We start from the raw sequence: 22,917 nt of genomic DNA on the forward strand, positions 1-22,917 counted from the left end.
CATCATGCCGCTGGTTCCTGCCCAGCACTATCAGCCACATCTACCGTTTTCTGCGATAATAAAGTGAAGCAGTCTGCATTCCTCTGTTCAGTTGCCAAAGTCTTTCAGTGTCAGCCGTCATCTCCATTCCTCTCTCTCTTCCTGTTGCAGAATTCAACCTCCACCTGTCAAGGGCGACCACCCTGATTTCAGCATGTTTCCTGTTGTGTGTTCACCTGCTTTCAACTCTTGTTCCTTTCAACTCCAGTTCAAACTCTTAGTCTTCCAACTCTTGTTCCTTTCAACTCTTGTTCAAACTCTTAGTCCTTCCAACTCTTGTTCCTTTCAACTCTCGTTCAAACTCTTGGTCCTTTCAACTCTTGTTCCTTTCAAACTTCCTCAACTCTTGTTCCTTTCAACTCTTGTTCAAACTCTTAGTCCTTCCAACTCTTGTTCCTTTCAACTCTCGTTCAAACTCTTGGTCCTTTCAACTCTTGTTCCTTTCAACTCTCGTTCAAACTCTTAGTCCTTCCAACTCTTGTTCCTTTCAACTGTAGTTCAAACTCAGTCCTTCCAACTCTTGTTCCTTTCAACTCTCGTTCAAACTCTTAGTCCTTCCAACTCTTGTTCATTTCAACTCTCGTTCAAACTCTTAGTCCTTCCAACTCTTGTTCCTTTCAACTCTAGTTCAAACTCTTAGTCCTTCCAACTCCAGTTCAAACTCTTAGTCCTTCCAACTCTTAACTCTTAGTCCTTCCAACTCTTGATCCTTTCAACTCTCGTTCAAACTCTTGGTCCTTTCAACTCTTGTTCAAACTCATTTTCCTTTCAACTATTGTTCAAACTCTTAATCCTTTCAACTCTTGTTCAAACTTTTGTTCCTTTCAACTCAATCTCGCTCCTTTCAACTCTAGTTCAAACTCTCGCTCCTTTCAACTCTAGTTCAAACTCTCGCTCCTTTCAACTCTCGCTCCTCATAACTCCTCCCTCGTCCCCTTCAGCAGTAGTCGGCCTGAAGAGTGACACTGTGCAGCTGCTTCCTGTCTGTATCAGTTAGGTGTGCCCTCCCCCTGTTGGCACAGCCTGTCTTCCTATCATCTAAACTGCAGCCACCCCCTCTCCTCCCTTCCTCCACCTCGCTTCCTGGTGCCAAAATTCGCCCCCTACCTGTCAAGGGCGACCACCCTGATGTCAGCATCTGTTTTGTGTTGTGTGATCATCTGCTTTCAGCTGTTTACTGTCAACTCTAGTTCTTTCAACTCTTGATTCTCAGTTTTGAACTCTTGTTCCTTTCAACGGCCGCTCAAACCTTTGCTCCTTCAAACGGCTGCTCAAACCTTTTCAACCGTTGTTCCTTTCAATTTGTGGTTCCTTTCAACTCTTGTTCTTTTCAACTATTACTCCTTTTAACTCTTGTTATTTTAAATGTTTGTTCAAACTTTTGCTCTTTTCAAATCTTGTACCAGTCAAGTCTTGCTTCTTAAAACTCTTCATCCTGTCAACTCCTGTAGCAAAATTTCTTTCATAATTCATGTTCGTGTCAACAACGAAACAAAGAAAGCAAAGAAACACACAAAAGGAAGCAGATACGACCAGCACCCTGCTAAGTTTTCAATGTCGTACTGTCTTTACTCACAGACTGTGCAGTGTGATGGCACTCTGTGTTGAGGGCTCACAATACGTTCTGTCAGTGCAGTGTGATGGCACTTTGTGTTGAGGGCTCACATTACGTTCTGTCAGTGCAGTGTGATGGCACTCTGTGTTGAGGGCTCACAATACGTTCTGTCAGTGCAGTGTGATGGCACTTTGTGTTGAGGGCTCACAATACGTTCTGTCAGTGCAGTGTGATGGCACTCTGTATTGAGGGCTCACAATACGTTCTGTCAGTGCAGAGAACGGCTTGTCGAAGGCCGTCGTGGAATGTGTCGGAAGCAAGAAAGACAAAACAACACAGCGGCAGGTGGCTTCACAAACTGCAAAGTTTGCAGTAAAAGTGTTCACTGTCATGATGCGCTCACTCAGTATGTCCACTGTCAACACGTCAGCTATTATCATGCACACTAACAGTACGTCCACTGTCAACACGTCAGCTATTATCATGCACACTAACAGTACATCCACTGTCAACACGTCAGCTGTTATCATGCACACTAACAGTACGTCCACTGTCAACACGTCAGCTATTATCATGCACACTAACAGTACGTCCACTGTCAACACGTCAGCTGTTATCATGCACACTAACAGTACGTCCACTGTCAACACGTCAGCTGTTATCATGCACACTAACAGTACGTCCACTGTCAACACGTCAGCTGTTATCATGCACACTAACAGTACGTCCACTGTCAACACGTCAGCTGTTATCATGCACACTAACAGTACGTCCACTGTCAACACGTCAGCTGTTATCATGCACACTAACAGTACGTCCACTGTCAACACGTCAGCTGTTATCATGCACACTAACAGTACGTCCACTGTCAACACGTCAGCTGTTATCATGCACACTAACAGTACGTCCACTGTCAACACGTCAGCTGTTATCATGCACACTAACAGTACGTCCACTGTCAACACGTCAGCTATTATCATGTACACTAACAGTATGTCCACTGTCAACACGTCAGCTATTATCATGCACACTAACAGTACGTCCACTGTCAACACGTCAGCTGTTATCATGTACACTAACAGTACGTCCACTGTCAACACGTCAGCTATTATCATGCACACTAACAGAACATCCACTGTCAACACGTCAGCTATTATCATGTACACTAACAGTATGTCCACTGTCAACACGTCAGCTATTATCATGCACACTAACAGTACGTCCGCTGTCAACACGTCAGCTGTTATCATGCACACTAACAGTATGTCCACTGTCAACACGTCAGCTGTTATCATGCACACTAACAGTACGTCCACTGTCAACACGTCAGCTATTATCATGCACACTAACAGTACGTCCACTGTCAACACGTCAGCTGTTATCATGCACACTAACAGTATGTCCACTGTCAACACGTCAGCTGTTATCATGCACACTAACAGTACGTCCACTGTCAACACGTCAGCTATTATCATGCACACTAACAGTACGTCCACTGTCAATACGTCAGCTATTATCATGCACACTAACAGTACGTCCACTGTCAACACGTCAGCTGTTATCATGCACACTAACAGTATGTCCACTGTCAACACGTCAGCTGTTATCATGCACACTAACAGTACGTCCACTGTCAACACGTCAGCTATTATCATGCACACTAACAGTACGTCCACTGTCAACACGTCAGCTGTTATCATGCACACTAACAGTATGTCCACTGTCAACACGTCAGCTGTTATCATGCACACTAACAGTACATCCACTGTCAACACGTCAGCTATTATCATGCACACTAACAGTACGTCCACTGTCAACACGTCAGCTGTTATCATGCACACTAACAGTACGTCCACTGTCAACACGTCAGCTGTTATCATGCACACTAACAGTACGTCCACTGTCAACACGTCAGCTGTTATCATGCACACTAACAGTATGTCCACTGTCAACACGTCAGCTGTTATCATGCACACTAACAGTACGTCCGCTACAGTTGTCTTTCATTCGCCGTTGGGCTGCTGTCAGAATGTCTGCATCAGGATATCCCCTATCAGTCCGTGCAATGATGATATATCCAATAGTATTATGTATCCCATCAATATGTCTGCTACCGTTATGCCCTCACTCCATATGTCCGCTATTAGTATGTCCGATATCGTCATTTTCACCTCTATCATTATGACTTCTATCATTGTGACCTCTATCATTATACCCCTTATCAATATGTCCACTATAAATATGTCCACTATCATTATGTACGCTATCATTATGTCCGCTATCATTATGTCCTGTGATCTCGATCCTATACCAGCCTCTGTCTTTTCCCAGTGTGTCTCACAGCTTCTCCCCACAATCACCAATATTGTCAACTCATCCCTTCTCCCTGGAACGTTTCCATCCACTTTCAAAACTGCAATCGTCCGGCCTCTTCTGAAGAAACCCAACCGTGACACAAACATTTTGAAAAACTATCGACCAGTTTCTAATCTTCCATTCATGTCCAAACTCCTTGAAAAAGCTGTCCTGAAGTAGCTCAACATCCACCTTTGTTTCAACAATCTCATCCACCCATTTCAGTCTGCCTATCGCGCTGACCACAGCACCAAATCCACTCTCCTCCACATCCTGAATAATCTACTGCTAGCGTCCGACTCCGGAAAAAAATTCCCTTCTCACTCTTCTCGACTTGTCAGCCGCATTTGACACGATAGACCATTCAATCCTTCTTTCCCGTCTTCATTTTACATTTGGTATCAACGGAACTGTTCTAAACTGGTTCAAATCTTATCTCACTGATCGATTCCAGTCTGTCATTGTTGATAATTTCCAGTCTGAACCCGTTAAAATCGAACATGGAGTCCCACAGGGATCTGTTTTAGGCCCAGTGCTCTTCACACTGTACACTGCTCCTCTTGCTGAAATTATCAACTGCCATACTGTCAGTCATCATTCTTATGCTGATGACACTCAACTCCAGAAGAGTGATACCCCTGAAAAATTGTCGTCGCTCTTGCAAGAAACATCCAACTGCTTCCTGGACATACAAAACTGGATGACTCGAAATAAGTTACAATTGAACGTGGACAAAATTGAAGCAATGATCGTTGGAACTAAACAAAAACTGTCTTCCATTACAACTGACACAATTAAACTTGGCAGTACATCCATCCCTCTTTCCAGTTCAGTCAGGAACCTCGGTGTTGTCCTTGACAACACACTGTCCATGCAAAAATTTATCAGACATGTCAATCCTACTACTGTCAATTGCGGCGCATCAGTTCCGTCCGGAAATATCTGTCCACTGACGCAACATCTAGACTTGTCGTTTCTCTCATTCTCTCTCGCCTTGACTACTGTAACTCTCTATTGTCTGGTTTGCCTGCTTCATCCATTCAGTCCCTTCAGCGCATACAAAACTCTGCTGCCCGACTCGTCCTCAGAAAGAAAAGATCTGAGCACATCACTCCTCTTTTGCAACATCTCCACTGGCTCCCTGTCTCACAAAGAATAAAGTACAAGATCAGCACTCTATGTTATAAATGTATTCACAACTCTGCCCCTTCCTGTCTCTGTGGCTGCCTTCACCTCTACACTTCATCTCGCTCTCTACGATCGGCTTCGGATCCACTCTGTTTATGCATACCCAGATTCAAACACTCGACTGTTGGCCGCTGTTCTTTCTCTGTCTCTGGACCTTGTAATTGGAATGAACTTCCTCTTTCGCTTCATCAGCTCTCCATACTCAGCTCTTTCAAGTCTGCCTTAAAACCCACCTCTTCCCAAAATAGCCTCCCTTCCTTGCCTCTTCCGTGTCTTCAGTTGTTTTTTTCTCTCCAGTTTTAGAGTTATGCGTGCATTTGAATGACTGGTGAGAAAGTGCTTTGATTTGTCTCTGCACAAGATTCAGCGCTATATAAATATAATAATAATAATTAATAATGTCCGCTTTCATTATGACCGCTGTCAGTGTATTGCATCCACTATCATTATGTCCGCTATCAATAGGCCCTCATTCAATATGTTTACCAATACGTCTACTATCAATAGGCTCTCATTCAATATGTTACCAATACGTCTACTATCAACAGGCCCTCATGCAATATGTTTACCAATACGTCTACTATCAACAGGCCCTCATGCAATATGTTTACCAATATGTCTACTATCAATAAGCCCTCATTCAATATGTTTACCAATACGTCTGCTATCAATAGGCTCCCATTCAATATGTTCACTAAAAGTACGTCCGCTATCACTCATGCTGACTAGCAAAGTCATCACGAAAGTCTCGTAAACACACACACACACACACGCACACACACACACTAAAAAAAAAAAAAAAAAAAAAAAAAAAACGTTGGTGAAAAAGAGAGCTTGTTAACTCTTCTGCTTGTTAATCTAGCAGCCAGAGCTGATATCATTTATCTGTCTTCAGCTGATGATTGCCGTGTCGGGGAAGACATTTCCAAAACACCCTCTTCATACCTACACCTCAGTCTACAGGTCTGGTAGATGTGAGGTCTGGCACGCGAGCAATGTGGCGCCCTCTGGCAAGACAAGACATCCATCATCAGGGCAGGGAGTCAGCAGTGTCTACAGACATCCCTCATCAAGGCAGGGAGTCAGCAGTGTCTACAGACATCCATAATCAGGGCAGGGAGTCAGCAGTGTCAACAGACATCCATCATCAAGGCAGGGAGTCAGCAGTGTCTACAGACATGACATCCATCATCAGGGCAGGGAGTCAGCAGTGTCTACAGACATGACATCCATCATCAAGGCAGGGAGTCAGCAGTGTCTACAGACATCCATCATCAAGGCAGGGAGTCAGCAGTGTCTACAGACATGACATCCATCATCAAGGCAGGGAGTCAGCAGTGTCTACAGACATGACATCCATCATCAGGGCAGGGAGTCAGCATTGTCTACAGACATGACATCCATCATCAGGGCAGGGAGTCAGCAGTGTCTGCAGACATGACATCCATCATCAGGGCAGGGAGTCAGCAGTGTCTGCAGACATGACATCCATCATCAGGGCAGGGAGTCAGCAGTGTCTGCAGACATGACATCCATCATCAAGGCAGGGAGTCAGCAGTGTCTGCAGACATGACATCCATCATCAAGGCAGGGAGTCAGCAGTGTCTACAGACATCCATCATCAAGGCAGGGAGTCAGCAGTGTCTACAGACATCCCTCATCAAGGCAGGGAGTCAGTAGTGTCTACAGACAGGCAGGGAGTCAGCAGTGTCTACAGACATCCCTCATCAGGGCAGGGAGTCAGCAGTGTCTACAGACATCCTCATCAGGGCAGGGAGTCAGCAGTGTCTACAGACATCCCTCATCAGGGCAGGGAGTCAGCAGTGTCTACAGACATCCCTCATCAGGGCAGGGAGTCAGCAGTGTCTACAGACATCCCTCATCAGGGCAGGGAGTCAGCAGTGTCTACAGACATCCCTCATCAGGGCAGGGAGTCAGCAGTGTCTACAGACATCCCTCATCAGGGAGGGAGTCAGCAGTGTCTACAGACATCCCTCATCAGGGAGGGAGTCAGCAGTGTCTACAGACATCCCTCATCAGGGAGGGAGTCAGCAGTGTCTACAGACATCCCTCATCAGGGCAGGGAGTCAGCAGTGTCTACAGACATCCCTCATCAGGGAGGGAGTCAGCAGTGTCTACAGACATCCATCATCAGGGAGGGAGTCAGCAGTGTCTACAGACATCCCTCATCAGGGCAGGGAGTCAGCAGTGTCTACAGACATCCATCATCAGGGCAGGGAGTCAGTAGTGTCTACAGACATCCCTCATCAGGGCAGGAAGTCAGCAGTGTCTACAGACATCCCTCATCAGGGCAGGGAGTCAGTAGTGTCTACAGCCATCCCTCATCAGGGCAGGGAGTCAGCAGTGTCTACAGACATCCCTCATCAGGGCAGGGAGTCAGCAGTGTCTACAGCCATCCCTCATCAGGGCAGGGAGTCAGCAGTGTCTACAGACATCCCTCATCAGGGAGGGAGTCAGCAGTGTCTACAGACATCCCTCATCAGGGCAGGGAGTCAGCAGTGTCTACAGACATCCCTCATCAGGGCAGGGAGTCAGCAGTGTCTACAGACAAACCTCAGTCTTGCTCTCCGCGCTGTGCTGTGTGTGCAGTCATGTTGCACGCTCCCAGCACGATACCACGGACCATCAGTCTGCTGCTACAGGATATCCACTGTTGAAAGCACCACCAACTGTGGAAGGTTGCTTGAGAATAGTGGGACAGAGAGACAGTCGTTTTTTTGGACTTTGATTTTTTTTAACCCCCCCCCCCCCCCATCCACCCCCACCCACCCCTCCCCACAGTCGCAGATGTCTGTTTTCGTGTTTTTTCGTATTTTGTTGTGGTCTAGAGGCCTTGTGTTTCATGTATTTGGTCCTGTCTGTCAATGATTCCACGCTGGTTGTTTGCTCTTGTATGTTTGTGTATATCAGTACTGAGGGTTTCCTCCTCGTGTTTTCTGTCATTGTCTCTTGTCCGTCAGGGCCGTCACCTCTAGTGATTTGTTGTCCAGGTTTCACCTTCAGGCCTGCAGCTTGTTCCTTGCTTTCTTGGGGTTATTTTCCCATCTTGCTGGTCATCTTCTCCCTGTCTCATCCACTGACTGTTTCCCAGTGTCCTAGGTGGTCGGCACTGCATTCTCCACGTCTCCCCTTCTTCAGTCTTCATACATGGTGGCAGGCAAGCGAGCATGTCCGGTAGTGCAAATTTTTGTGAATTCTTTTCATGGAAACATGCCGGCTTTGAGCGTTGAACCAGCACGTCGGGTCTGTGTGTCTGCCGGCCTGTGTGTCTGTCTGTCTGTGTGTCTGCCGGCCTGTGTGTCTGCCGGTCTGTGTGTTTGCCGGTCTGTGTGTCTGTCAGTCTGTGTGTCTGTCTGTCTGTGTGTCTGCCGGTCTGTGTGTCTGCCGGTCTGTCGGCCTGTGTGTCTGCCAGTCTGTGTGTCTGTCGGTCTGTGTGTCTGCCGGTCTGTGTGTCTGTCGGCCTGTGTGTCTGCCGGTCTGTGTGTCTGCCGGTCTGTGTGTCTGTCGGCCTGTGTGTCTGCCAGTCTGTGTGTCTGTCGGTCTGTGTGTCTGTCGGTCTGTGTGTCTGCCGGCCTGTGTGTCTGCCGGTCTGTGTGTCTGTCGGTCTGTGTGTCTGTCGGTCTGTGTGTCTGTCGGCCTGTGTGTCTGCCGGTCTGTGTGTCTGTCGGCCTGTGTGTCTGTCGGCCTGTGTGTCTGTCGGCCTGTGTGTCTGTCGGTCTGTGTGTCTGCCGGCCTGTGTGTCTGTCGGTCTGTGTGTCTGTCGGTCTGTGTGTCTGTCGGCCTGTGTGTCTGCCGGTCTGCGCCGCATTCCGTGACGACGAGAAACACCCGATTCTTGTCGCAGAATGCTGATACTGGTTTCCACACTGACAGACGTTCTTTTCTCACAGATCGAAAAACCATTCCATTTTTTCTAGGAAAGGGACCATTCCATTTTTTCTAGGAAAGGGACCATTCCAAGACTGATAGTGCTTTATTTTCAGGCGTGGGGTGAGGGGTGCAGAGCGGGGAAGGGGAGATGGAGGGGTTGGAAGGTGGGGGTGGGGGAGGGGGCTAGACACTTCCACTTCCAAGGAATGAGATTGATCTTTGACCCGGGGTGAAACGTGCCAAACGTTCAACCCAGGTATAAATTAGGAGGCCTACGTCACTACAGCACACACACACACACACACACACACACACACACACACACACACACACACACATCATTGTCATCTTGAACATCATCCCCATTCCACAACGTCACCACCACCACCATCATCACCATTACCATCACTGATCGTAATCATCATCATCATCACCACCACCACCACTGCCACTATCATAATAATCACCATCAATGATCGCAATCATCATCATCTTCATCATCATCATCATCACCACCACCACCACCATCATAATCACCACCACCATCATCATCACCACCATCACCACCACCACCACCATCATCATCACCACCACCATCACCATCACAATCACCACCATCGTCACCATCGCCATTGTCACCACCATTATCATCGTCAGCATTACCACCATCACCATCGTCATCACCACCAACATCACTATCACCATCGTCACCACCATCGCCACCATCATCACCACCATCTATCACACACTGTAGGAGGAAGGTGGCAGAATGGTTAAGACGCTCAGCTGCCAATACACAGAGTCCGTGAGGGTGTGGGTTCGAATCCCGCTCTCGCCCTTTCTCCTAAGTTTGACTGGAAAATCAAACTGAGCGTCTAGTCTTTCGGATGAGACGATAAACCGAGGTCCCGTGTGCAGCACGCACTTGGCGCACTGAAAAAGAACCCATGGCAACGAGAGTGTTGTCCTCTGGCGAAATTACGTAAAATGAAATCCCCTTTCATAGGTACACAAATATGTAAGCATGCACTCAAGGCCTGACTAAGCGCGTTGGGTTATGCTGCTGGTCTGGCATCTGCTCAACAGATGTGGTGTAGCGTGTATGGATTTGTCCGAACGCAGTGATGCCTCCTTGAGAAAGTGAAACTGAAACTGAAACACACTGTAGACAAACCGGACTCACCGAGGCCAGTGCCACCATCAGGCTGACCGCCAGGGCCCCTCTGAACCATGTGACAGTGGCCGCCATTGTTGCCCAGCCACGTGCTCCCCGCTTTTCACGTGGTCCCTCTCTGTCTATGTTGTCTGCACGCGCCACACACCACGTGATCCTTCACTTTGTCACACGGCTGTCTTTTCGTTCTGTGACTGTCCTGTCTTTCTGGCCACTCCTGGCTGCATCAGTCAGTGTGAGTTGAGGTGTTCACATCACACGTGGTCACTCCTGGCTGTATCAGTCAGTGTGAGTTGAGGTGTTCACATCACACGTGGCCACTCCTGGCTGCATCAGTCAGTGTGAGTTGAGGTGTTCACATCACACGTGGCCACTCCTGGCTGCATCAGTCAGTGTGAGTTGAGGTGTTCACATCACACGTGGTCACTCCTGGCTGTATCAGTCAGTGTGAGTTGAGGTGTTCACATCACACGTGGCCACTCCTGGCTGCATCAGTCAGTGTGAGTTGAGGTGTTCACATCACACGTGGCTGGCCACTCAGAGGCCACACAGAGCAGCGTGTGAGGACGGTGGACCTGCTCCCTCTGTGTCTGGTGCCCTGGTGATGCACACACACACACACACACACACACAGGCTGTCACCGTGGGTCCCAGTTGGCCTGTCCTGTGTTGGTCAGCAGCACCTACTGGTGCACTGTCCCCTCCTTCACGATGCCGTGTCCAGTCTGAAAACCACACGGCACACCTCGGCACAGTTTGTTTCAAGTTCATCATGTACCACTACCAGAATCCTCCCATCCCCCCAACCCTTGCAAAGACACACTGATGCACACACAGAGACACACACAGACAGACACAGACACAGACGCACACAACAGTCTATGCAGCAGCAGCAGCAGCAGCAGTATTAGTCGCAGTAGTTGTCATAGTAGTTGTTGTCTTCAATTTTACATCTTTCCATTCCATGTGATATTTGTGTGAGTAGGTGGTAGGAGTGGGGTGTAGAGGGGTGCGTGCATGCATGTGGGTGTGTGACCCCCTCACCATCATGATGATGATGGATATGTGTATGCGGGAGGTGGAGGGGGTTGGGGAGGGGGAGGGGCTAATGGGGGCGGGATGGGGGGCGGGGGCTTGGGGACAGCAACGTATAAATGCATTACTTGTTCCAGGTGGAAACTTCGGCCTGATATTAGTACGTGTCGAAGTATTAGTTGTATTGTATTGTATTAGATTTAGTCCCAACAGATTTCTCTGTGAAATCCTGGTTGCTCTTCAACTCTTCGTGGGGATAGCACGTCCCCATAGTGCCACCCATTTCATTTTGTTCCTTTTTTCCTGTCTGGAAGTATATTTGTTTTACTGTGAAAGGGATTTCCACCAGACTATGACAGACAATCCTTTTTACTATCTGAAAGTATATTTGTTTTACTGTGAAAGAGGGATTTCAACCTGACTGTGACAGACAACCCTTTTTACTGTCTGAAAGTATATTTGTTTTACTGTGAAAGAGGGATTTCGACCTCACTGTGACAGACAACCCTTTTTACTGTCTGAAAGTATATTTGTTTTACTGTGAAAGAGGGATTTCAACCTGACTGTGACAGACAACCCTTTTTACTGTCTGAAAGTATATTTGTTTTACTGTGAAAGAGGGATTTCCACCTCACTGTGACAGACAACCCTTTTTTTTTTTAAATCTGAAAGTATATTTGTTTTACTGTGAAAGAGGGATTTCGACCTCACTGTGACAGACAACCCTTTTTACTGTCTGAAAGTATTTTTGTTTTACTGTGAAAGAGGGATTTCCACCTCACTGGGACAGACAACCCTTTTTACTGTCTGAAAGTATATTTGTTTTACTGTGAAAGTGGGATTTCCACCTCACTGTGACAGACAACACTTTTTTTTTAATCTGAAAGTATATTTGTTTTACTGTGAAAGAGGGGATTTCGACCTGTCTGTGACAGACAACCTTTTTTCTATTATCTGAAAGTATATTTGTTTTACTGTGAAAGAGGGATTTTGACCTCACTGTGACAGACAACCCTTTTTTTATATCTGAAAGTATATTTGTTTTACTGTGAAAGAGGGATTTCAACCTCACTGTGACAGACAACCTTTTTTCTATTATCTGAAAGTATATTTGTTTTACTGTGAAAGAGGGATTTTGACCTCACTGTGACAGACAACCCTATTTCCTGTCTGAAAAGTATATTTGTTTTACTGTGAAAGAGGGACTTCAACCTCACTGTGACAGACAACCCCCCCCCCCCCTTTTTTTTTTAAATCTGAAAGTATATTTGTTTTACTGTGAAAGAGGGATTTCGACCTCACTGTGACAGACAACCCTTTTTTTAAAAAATCTGAAAGTATATTTGTTTTACTGTGAAAGAGGGATTTCGACCTCACTGTGACAGACAACCCCTTTTTTTTAAATCTGAAAGTATATTTGTTTTACTGTGAAAGAGGGATTTCCACCTCACTGTGACAGACAACCCTTTTTACTGTCTGAAAGTATATTTGTTTTACTGTGAAAGTGGGATTTCGACCTCACTGTGACAGACAACCCCCTTTTTTCTATTATCTGAAAGTATATTTGTTTTACTGTGAAAGAGGGATTTCGACCTCACTGTGACAGACAACCCTATTTCCTGTCTGAAAGTATATTTGTTTTACTGTGAAAGAGGGACTTCAACCTCACTGTGACAGACAACCCCCCCCCCCCCCCCCCTGCCCCCCCTTTTTTTTTATCTGAAAGTATATTTGTTTTACTGTGAAAGAGGGATTTCGACCTGTCTGTGACAGACAACCTTTTTTCTATTATCTGAAAGTATATTTGTTTTACTGTGAAAGAGGGATTTCGACTTCACTGTGACACAACCCTTTTTTATATCTGAAAGTATATTTGTTTTACTGTGAAAGAGGGATTTCGACCTCACTGTGACAGACAACCCTATTTCCTGTCTGAAAGTATATTTGTTTTACTGTGAAAGAGGGATTTCGACCTCACTGTGACAGACAACCCTATTTCCTGTCTGAAAGTATATTTGTTTTACCGTGAAAGAGGGATTTCAACCTCACTGTGGCAGACAACCCTATTTCCTGTCTGAAAGTATATTTGTTTTACTGTGAAGGAGGGATTTCGACCTCACTGTGACAGACAAACCCCCCCCCCCCCCCCCCCCTTTTTTTTTAAATTTTTATCTGAAAGTATATTTGTTTTACTGTGAAAGAGGGATTTCCACCTCACTGTGACAGACAACCCTTTTTACTGTCTGAAAGTATATTTGTTTTACTGTGAAAGAGGGATTTCGACCTCACTGTGACAGACAACCCTATTTCCTGTCTGAAAGTATATTTGTTTTACCGTGAAAGAGGGATTTCGACCTCACTGTGACAGACAACCCTTTTTCCTGTCTGAAAGTATATTTGTTTTACCGTGAAAGAGGGATTTCCACCTCACTGTGACAGACAACCCTTTTTCCTGTCTGAAAGTATATTTGTTTTACTGTGAAAGAGGGATTTCGACCTCACTGTGACAGACAACCCTTTTTTATATCTGAAAGTATATTTGTTTTACTGTGAAAGAGGGATTTCGATTTCACTGTGACAGACAACCCTTTTTACTGTCTGAAAGTATTTTTGTTTTACTGTGAAAGAGGGATTTCGACCTCACTGTGACAGACAACCCTTTTTTATATCTGAAAGTATATTTGTTTTACTGTGAAAGAGGGATTTCGACCTCACTGTGACAGACAACCCTTTTTTTATATCTGAAAGTATATTTGTTTTACTGTGAAAGAGGGATTTCAACCTCACTGTGACAGACAACCCTTTTTTTTATATCTGAAAGTATATTTGTTTTACTTTGAAAGAGGGACTTCGACCTCACTGTGACAGACAACCCTTTTTACTGTCTGAAAGTATTTTTGTTTTTCTGTGAAAGAGGGATTTCGACCTCACTGTGACAGACAACCCTTTTTACTGTCTGAAAGTATATTTGTTTTACTGTGAAAGAGGGATTTCGACCTCACTGTGACAGACAACCCTTTTTACTGTCTGAAAGTATATTTGTTTTACTGTGAAAGAGGGATTTCGACCTCACTGTGACAGACAACCCTTTTTACTGTCTGAAAGTATATTTGTTTTACTGTGAAAGAGGGACTTCGACCTCACTGTGACAGACAACCCTTTTTCTTTCTTTTTTTTATCTGAAAGTATATTTGTTTTACTATGAAAGAGGGATTTCGGCCTCACTGTGACAGACAACCCTTTTTCCTGTCTGAAAGTATATTTGTTTTACCGTGAAAGAGGGATTTCCACCTCACTGTGACAGACAACCCTTTTTCCTGTCTGAAAGTATATTTGTTTTACTGTGAAAGAGGGATTTCGACCTCACTGTGACAGACAACCCTTTTTTATATCTGAAAGTATATTTGTTTTACTGTGAAAGAGGGATTTCGATTTCACTGTGACAGACAACCCTTTTTACTGTCTGAAAGTATTTTTGTTTTACTGTGAAAGAGGGATTTCGACCTCACTGTGACAGACAACCCTTTTTTTTATATCTGAAAGTATATTTGTTTTACTTTGAAAGAGGGACTTCGACCTCACTGTGACAGACAACCCTTTTTACTGTCTGAAAGTATATTTGTTTTTCTGTGAAAGAGGGATTTCGACCTCACTGTGACAGACAACCCTTTTTACTGTCTGAAAGTATATTTGTTTTACTGTGAAAGAGGGATTTCAACCTCACTGTGACAGACAACCCTTTTTTTTATATCTGAAAGTATATTTGTTTTACTTTGAAAGAGGGACTTCGACCTCACTGTGACAGACAACCCTTTTTACTGTCTGAAAGTATATTTGTTTTTCTGTGAAAGAGGGATTTCGACCTCACTGTGACAGACAACCCTTTTTACTGTCTGAAAGTATATTTGTTTTACTGTGAAAGAGGGATTTCGACCTCACTGTGACAGACAACCCTTTTTACTGTCTGAAAGTATATTTGTTTTACTGTGAAAGAGGGATTTCGACCTCACTGTGACAGACAACCCTTTTTACTGTCTGAAAGTATATTTGTTTTACTGTGAAAGAGGGACTTCGACCTCACTGTGACAGACAACCCTTTTTCTTTCTTTTTTTTATCTGAAAGTATATTTGTTTTACTATGAAAGAGGGATTTCGACCTCACTGTGACAGACAACCCTTTTTACTGTCTGAAAGTATATTTGTTTTACTGTGAAAGAGGGACTTCGACCTCACTGTGACAGACAACCCTTTTTCTTTCTTTTTTTTTATCTGAAAGTATATTTGTTTTACTATGAAAGAGGGATTTCGACCTCACTGTGACAGACAACCCTTTTTACTGTCTGAAAGTATATTTGTTTTACTATGAAAGAGGGATTTCCACCTAATTGTGACAGACAACCCTGTTTTTGCTGTGGTACGAACAGCACCTGACGCACACAGGACATGGTTTGTCTGATCCCAAGGACTGGCACCTGAGATCATCACCCAACATCTAATGGACAGTGTCAGCTTTCTTTATTCTTCACCTTCCTTTGACATGCTGTACGATCAACGAGTATCTAATGGACAGTGTCAGCTTTCTTTATTCTTCACCGTCCTTTGACATGCTGTACGATCAACGAGTATCTAATGGACAGTGTCAGCTTTCTTTATTCTTCACCTTCCTTTGACATGCTGTACGATCAACGAGTATCTAATGGACAGTGTCAGCTTTCTTTATTCTTCACCTTCCTTTGACATGCTGTACGATCAACGAGTATCTAATGGACAGTGTCAGCTTCCTTTATTCTTCACCGTCCTTTGACATGCTGTACGATCAACGAGTATCTAATGGACAGTGTCAGCTTTCTTTATTCTTCACCTTCCTTTGACATGCTGTACGATCAACGAGTATCTAATGGACAGTGTCAGCTTTCTTTATTCTTCACCTTCCTTTGACATGCTGTACGATCAACGAGTATCTAATGGACAGTGTCAGCTTTCTTTATTCTTCACCGTCCTTTGACATGCTGTACGATCAACGAGTATCTAATGGACAGTGTCAGCTTTCTTTATTCTTCACCTTCCTTTGACATGCTGTACGATCAACGAGTATCTAATGGACAGTGTCAGCTTTCTTTATTCTTCACCTTCCTTTGACATGCTGTACGATCAACGAGTATCTAATGGACAGTGTCAGCTTTCTTTATTCTTCACCGTCCTTTGACATGCTGTACGATCAACGAGTCATCCCCAGAAGATCTGTCGTGGCAGAAGATCATCACCACAACCAATTACCTCTGTCAACCTCTTTTTTTCTTATCGCTCAGTTAGGAAACACCATTAATGAACGTGTACCCCGCCCCACCCACCCATCCACCCACACACGCATCCACCCCTACCCACCCACCCATCCACCCCTACCCATCCACCTCCACCCATCCAGATATCACCGCCCAGAGCCAATTATTGTAATTGCCAGGAATTATTATCCTTTTTAGTGCAGTTAAATATCTGTATGCGAGCGCCTCTCTCTCTCTCTCTCTGTGTGCTAATTTTGCTGCTACTATCTCGGCTGCTGTTGCTGTTGTTACTGCTTACAATACTACCATCACTACTGATGCTGCTGCTACCATTACTACTGCTGCTTCTGTCAATACTGCCGTGCGTTCGACAGCAGGTATTACTGTAGTTACCAGCACTCAAGTGGCTGTGGTTCTAACTTACACTGTACACTGTACAGTAAGCTACAGCAGGTATTACTGTAGTTACCAGCACTCAAGTGGCTGTGGTTCTTACCTACATTGTACACTGTACACACTGTACAGTAAGCTACAGCAAGTATCACTGTAGTTACCAGCACTCAAGTGGCTGTGGTTCTTACCTACATTGTACAGTAAGCTACAGCAAGTATCACTGTAGTTACCAGCACTCAAGTGGCTGTGGTTCTTACCTACATTGTACAGTAAGCTACAGCAGGTATCACTGTAGTTACCAGCACTCAAGTGGCTGTGGTTCTTACCTACATTGTACAGTAAGCTACAGCAGGTATCACTGTAGTTACCAGCACTCAAGTGGCTGTGGTTCTTACCTACATTGTACACTGTACAGTAAGCTACAGCAGGTATCACTGTAGTTACCAGCACTCGTGGCTGTGGTTCTTACCTACATTGTACAGTAAGCCACAGCAGGTATCACTGTGGTTACCAGCACTCAAGTGGCTGTGGTTCTTACCTACATTGTACACTGTACAGTAAGCTACAGCAGGTATCACTGTAGTTACCAGCACTCGTGGCTGTGGTTCTTACCTACATTGTACAGTAAGCTACAGCAGGTATCACTGTGGTTACCAGCACTCAAGTGGCTGTGGTTCTTACCTACATTGTACAGTAAGCTACAGCAGGTATCACTGTGGTTACCAGCACTCAAGTGGCTGTGGTTCTTACCTACATTGTACACTGTACAGTAAGCTACAGCAGGTATCACTGTGGTTACCAGCACTCAAGTGGCTGTGGTTCTAACCGACGTATTACTCTGTACAGTAAGCTGCTTAGCCTCCCCCCTCCCCTTTCCCCACCCCTTCCATGTTCCCCTGCGCACAGTGAGCTGCTCAAAGCTTCAGGACGACATTTGTCTCGTTCAGCACGTGCATCTCTCTTCTCTTCGCCATCAGTCCATCACTACTTTCCACTGGAGTTGTGTGTGTGTGTGTATGTGTGTGTGTGTGTGCGTGTGTGTGTGTGTGTGCGTGTGGGGGGTGTCTCTGTGTATGTGTGAGTGTGTGCGTGCGTGCGGGTATGTTTGTGTGTGTGTGTGTGCGCGTGCGGGTATGTTTGTGTGCCTGCGTTCGGGTATGTTTGTTTGTGTGTGTGTGTGTGTGTGTGTGTGTGTGTGTGTGTGTGTGTGCGTGCGTGCGGGTATGTTTGTGTGTGTGTGTGTGTGTGTGTGTGTGTGTGTGCGCGCGCGCGCGCGTGCGTGCGTGCGGGTATGTTTGGCCGGGGGGTGGGGTGGAGGGCGGGGGGAATCGTGGGGGGGAGGTGTGTGTATGTGCGTATGTGTGTGTATGTATGTGTGTGTGCATGTATGCGTGTTCGTGTGTGTGTTGGTGGTTGTGCAGGATGTGTATCGTTGTGTTGTAAGGCTTTCAGTGCTAACAGCTGAGCTGCATCAGTCCCTTTCCTGTTGATGCAACAGTTGGAGGAGTTCTACAACTGGGTTTTCTGCCAGGTCTGTCTGTGTTGTATTGCACTGTATTGTGTTTTGTTGTGTCGAGTTGTTGTGTAGTGTAGTACAGCAGTGTGGTGTACAGCAGTGTGGTGTAGTGTCACGCCAGATTTCTCGGAGAGAAATTCAAATGGATTAAATTGCACTGTATTGTATTGTAGTGAGTTGCACTCACTGTATTGTATTGAATTGTACTGTATTGTATTGTATTGTACTGTATTGTATTGTATTGTATTGTGTGGAACTGCAGTGTGTTGTATTGTACTGTATTGTATTGTATTATATTGAATTGCACCATATTGTATTGTATGGAATTGCACTGTGTTGTATTGCATTGCACTGTGTTGTATCGTGTTGTATTGCATTGCACTGTGTTGTATCGTATTGTATTGCACTGCACTGTGTTGTATTGCACTGCACTGTGTTGTATCGTATTGTATTGCACTGCACTGTGTTGTATTGCACTGCACTGTGTTGTATCGTATTGTATTGCACTGCACTGTGTTGTATTGCATTGCACTGTGTTGTATCGTATTGTATTGCACTGCACTGTGTTGTATTGCATTGCACTGTGTTGTATCGTATTGTATTGCACTGCACTGTGTTGTATTGCATTGCACTGTGTTGTATCGTATTGTATTGCACTGCACTGTGTTGTATTGCATTGCACTGTGTTGTATCGTATTGTATTGCACTGCACTGTGTTGTATTGCATTGCACTGTGTTGTATCGTATTGTATTGCACTGCACTGTGTTGTATTGCATTGCACTGTGTTGTATCGTATTGTATTGCACTGCACTGTGTTGTATTGCATTGCACTGTGTTGTATCGTATTGTATTGCACTGCACTGTGTTGTATTGCATTGCACTGTGTGTTGTATGGATCGTATTGTATTGCAATTCCACTGTGTTGTTTGTATTTCCAATGTGTGTTGTATACGTATTGTTGATTGTAGCCACTTATGATCACTGATGTGTTTTGTATTGTATGGATTCACTGTTGTATGCATGCAGTTGTATTGTAATTCCACTGTATTGTTGTATTGTATGACACTGTATTGTGTTGTTTGTATGAATTCCACTGTATTGTATTGCACTGTAGTGTTGTATGGTTCACTGTATTGTATTGTTGTAGAATCACTGTTTGCATTGTAGATTCCACGTATTGTATTGCACTGTATTGTGTGTGTTGTTTGTTTTGATTGCACTGTTTGTTTGTATTGTATGAATTCCACGTATTGTGTTGTGTTATGGAATTCCACTGTGTTGTTGGTTAGTATTGATTGCACTGTGTTGTGTTGTTTTGAAATGCATTGTATTGTATTGCACTGTGTTGTGTTGTTTTGAAATGCATTGTATTGTATTGCACTGTGTTGTGTTTTGAAATGCATTGCATTGTATTGCACTGTATTGCATTGTGTAGTATTGTATGAAATCGCACTGTATTGCATTGTGTAGTATCGTATGAAATCGCACTGTATTGCATTGTGTAGTATCGTATGAAATCGCACTGTATTGTATTGTATTCTATGGAATTGCATTGCATTGTATGGAATTCCACTGTATTGTGTTGTATGGGATTCCACTGTATTGTGTTGTGTTGTATGGAATTCCACTGTATTGTATTGCACTGTATTGTGTTGTATTGTATGGAATTCCACTGTATTGTATTGCACTGTATTGTGTTGTATTGTATGGAATTCCACTGTATTGTGTTGTATTGTATGGAATTCCACTGTATTGTGTTGTATTGTATGGAATTCCACTGTATTGTATTGCACTGTATTGTGTTGTGTTGTATGGAATTCCACTGTATTGTATTGCACTGTATTGTGTTGTATGGAATTCCACTGTATTGTATTGCACTGTATTGTGTTGTATTGCGCTACTGCATCGCATCGCACTGTACCTTTTTGTGTTGCGTTGAATTGCCTATTGTACTGCATTGCATTGCATTGCATTGTATCAGTTGCATTGCATTGCATTGCATTGCATTGCATTGTATTGTATCACCTTTTGTCACAACAGATTTCCCTGTGTGAATTCAGGCTGTTCGCCTCACTGAAATGAGCCGCGTCGCCATAGTGCAGCGCCACTTTTTACTTTCAGTCTGCAAGTGGTTTGTTATTACTATCAAAGAGCATTTTTCTAGGTGATTTTGCCAGGGAGAGCCCTTTTGCAGCCGTGGGTTCTTTTACGTGCGCGAAATACATGCTATACACTGGATCTCGGTTTGACGTCTCAGCCGAAAGACTGGCACCAAGACCACCACCAAAAGTCTTGGGGAGGAAAGGGGAGGGGAGATTGGTATATATGGGAAGCTGCAAACATCGTGTGTTTGAATGAATGAAGTCATTTTGTAAAGTCACTTTCAAGGCGTCATCAGCGTGTTCAGTTTATAATAATAATAATTATAATAATGGTATTTATATAGCGCTGAATCTTGTGCAGAGACAAATCAAAGCGCTTTCGCACCAGTCATTCACACGCATGCTTAACTCTAAAACTGTAGAAACTAAAGACAAGGAAGGGCAAGCAAGGGAGGCTTTTGGGAAGAGGTGGGTTATGCCAAGGTGAGGTGTCTGCTGTTTCTTGTTGTTTATCCTTCAGTAGATGTGCTGTATCAGTCAGCTGTGTGTGTTGTTTATCCTTCAGTAGATGTGCTGTATCAGTCAGCTGTTTGTTGTTGTTTATCCTTCAGTAGATGTGCTGTATCAGTCAGCTGTTTGTTGTTGTTTATCCTTCAGTAGATGTGCTGTATCAGTCAGCTGTTTGGTGTTGTTTATCCTTCAGTAGATGTGCTGTATCAGTCAGCTGTTTGGTGTTTATCCTTCAGTAGATGTGCTGTATCAGTCAGCTGTTGGTTGTTGTTTATCCTTCAGTAGATGTGCTGTATCAGTCAGCTGTTTGGTGTTTATCCTTCAGTAGATGTGCTGTATCAGTCAGCTGTTTGGTGTTTATCCTTCAGTAGATGTGCTGTATCAGTCAGCTGTTTGGTGTTTATCCTTCAGTAGATGTGCTGTATCAGTCAGCTGTTTGGTGTTTATCCTTCAGTAGATGTGCTGTATCAGTCAGCTGTTTGTTGTTGTTTCCTTCAGTAGATGTGCTGTATCAGTCAGCTGTTTGTTGTTGTTTATCCTTCAGTAGATGTGCTGTATCAGTCAGCTGTTTGTTGTTGTTTATCCTTCAGTAGATGTGCTGTATCAGTCAGCTGTTGGTTGTTTATCCTTCAGTAGATGTGCTGTATCAGTCAGCTGTTGGTTGTTGTTTATCCTTCAGTAGATGTGCTGTATCAGTCAGCTGTTTGTTGTTGTTTATCCTTCAGTAGATGTGCTGTATCAGTCAGCTGTTGGTTGTTGTTTATCCTTCAGTAGATGTGCTGTATCAGTCAGCTGTTGGTTGTTGTTTATCCTTCAGTAGATGTGCTGTATCAGTCAGCTGTTTGTTGTTTCCTTCAGTAGATGTGCTGTATCAGTCAGCTGTTTGTTGTTTATCCTTCAGTAGATGTGCTGTATCAGTCAGCTGTTGGTTGTTGTTTATCCTTCAGTAGATGTGCTGTATCAGTCAGCTGTTGGTTGTTTATCCTTCAGTAGATGTGCTGTATCAGTCAGCTGTTGGTTGTTGTTTATCCTTCAGTAGATGTGCTGTATCAGTCAGCTGTTTGGTGTTTATCCTTCAGTAGATGTGCTGTATCAGTCAGCTGTTTGTTGGTGTTTATCCTTCAGTAGATGTGCTGTATCAGTCAGCTGTTGGTTGTTTATCCTTCAGTAGATGTGCTGTATCAGTCAGCTGTTGCTTGTTGTTTATCCTTCAGTAGATGTGCTGTATCAGTCAGCTGTTTGTTGTTTCCTTCAGTAGATGTGCTGTATCAGTCAGCTGTTTGTGTTTATCCTTCAGTAGATGTGCTGTATCAGTCAGCTGTTTGGTGTTTTCCTTCAGTAGATGTGCTGTATCAGTCAGCTGTTTGTTGTTTATCCTTCAGTAGATGTGCTGTATCAGTCAGCTGTTGGTTGTTGTTTATCCTTCAGTAGATGTGCTGTATCAGTCAGCTGTTTGTTGTTTATCCTTCAGTAGATGTGCTGTATCAGTCAGCTGTTTGTTGTTGTTTATCCTTCAGTAGATGTGCTGTATCAGTCAGCTGTTGGTGTTTATCCTTCAGTAGATGTGCTGTATCAGTCAGCTGTTTGGTGTTTCCTTCAGTAGATGTGCTGTATCAGTCAGCTGTTTGTTGTTTATCCTTCAGTAGATGTGCTGTATCAGTCAGCTGTTTGGTGTTTATCCTTCAGTAGATGTGCTGTATCAGTCAGCTGTTTGTTGTTTCCTTCAGTAGATGTGCTGTATCAGTCAGCTGTTTGGTGTTTATCCTTCAGTAGATGTGCTGTATCAGTCAGCTGTTTGTTGTTGTTTATCCTTCAGTAGATGTGCTGTATCAGTCAGCTGTTTGGTGTTTATCCTTCAGTAGATGTGCTGTATCAG

General features: G+C 44.3%; 1 protein-coding gene across 2 annotated transcripts in view; it reads right to left on the bottom strand.

Moving 5' to 3' along the window:
* LOC143281347 (glutamate receptor 2-like) overlaps nucleotides 1-22,917 on the bottom strand; it is an 83,644-nt gene that overhangs the window by 54,034 nt on the left and 6,693 nt on the right. Inside the window, exon 2 of one of the 2 annotated variants that reach the window (XM_076586552.1) lies at nucleotides 10,212-10,800. In XM_076586552.1, coding sequence (XP_076442667.1) covers nucleotides 10,212-10,277 — 66 coding nt within the window. In that variant the 5' untranslated portion in view covers nucleotides 10,278-10,800. Of the gene's footprint in view, nucleotides 1-10,211; nucleotides 10,928-22,917 lie in introns of both variants that reach the window. The other variant, XM_076586551.1, reaches the window with a different exon arrangement.

Source organism: Babylonia areolata, chromosome 4 (genome assembly GCF_041734735.1).
Source record: "Babylonia areolata isolate BAREFJ2019XMU chromosome 4, ASM4173473v1, whole genome shotgun sequence".
Lineage (NCBI taxonomy): Eukaryota > Metazoa > Mollusca > Gastropoda > Neogastropoda > Buccinidae > Babylonia > Babylonia areolata.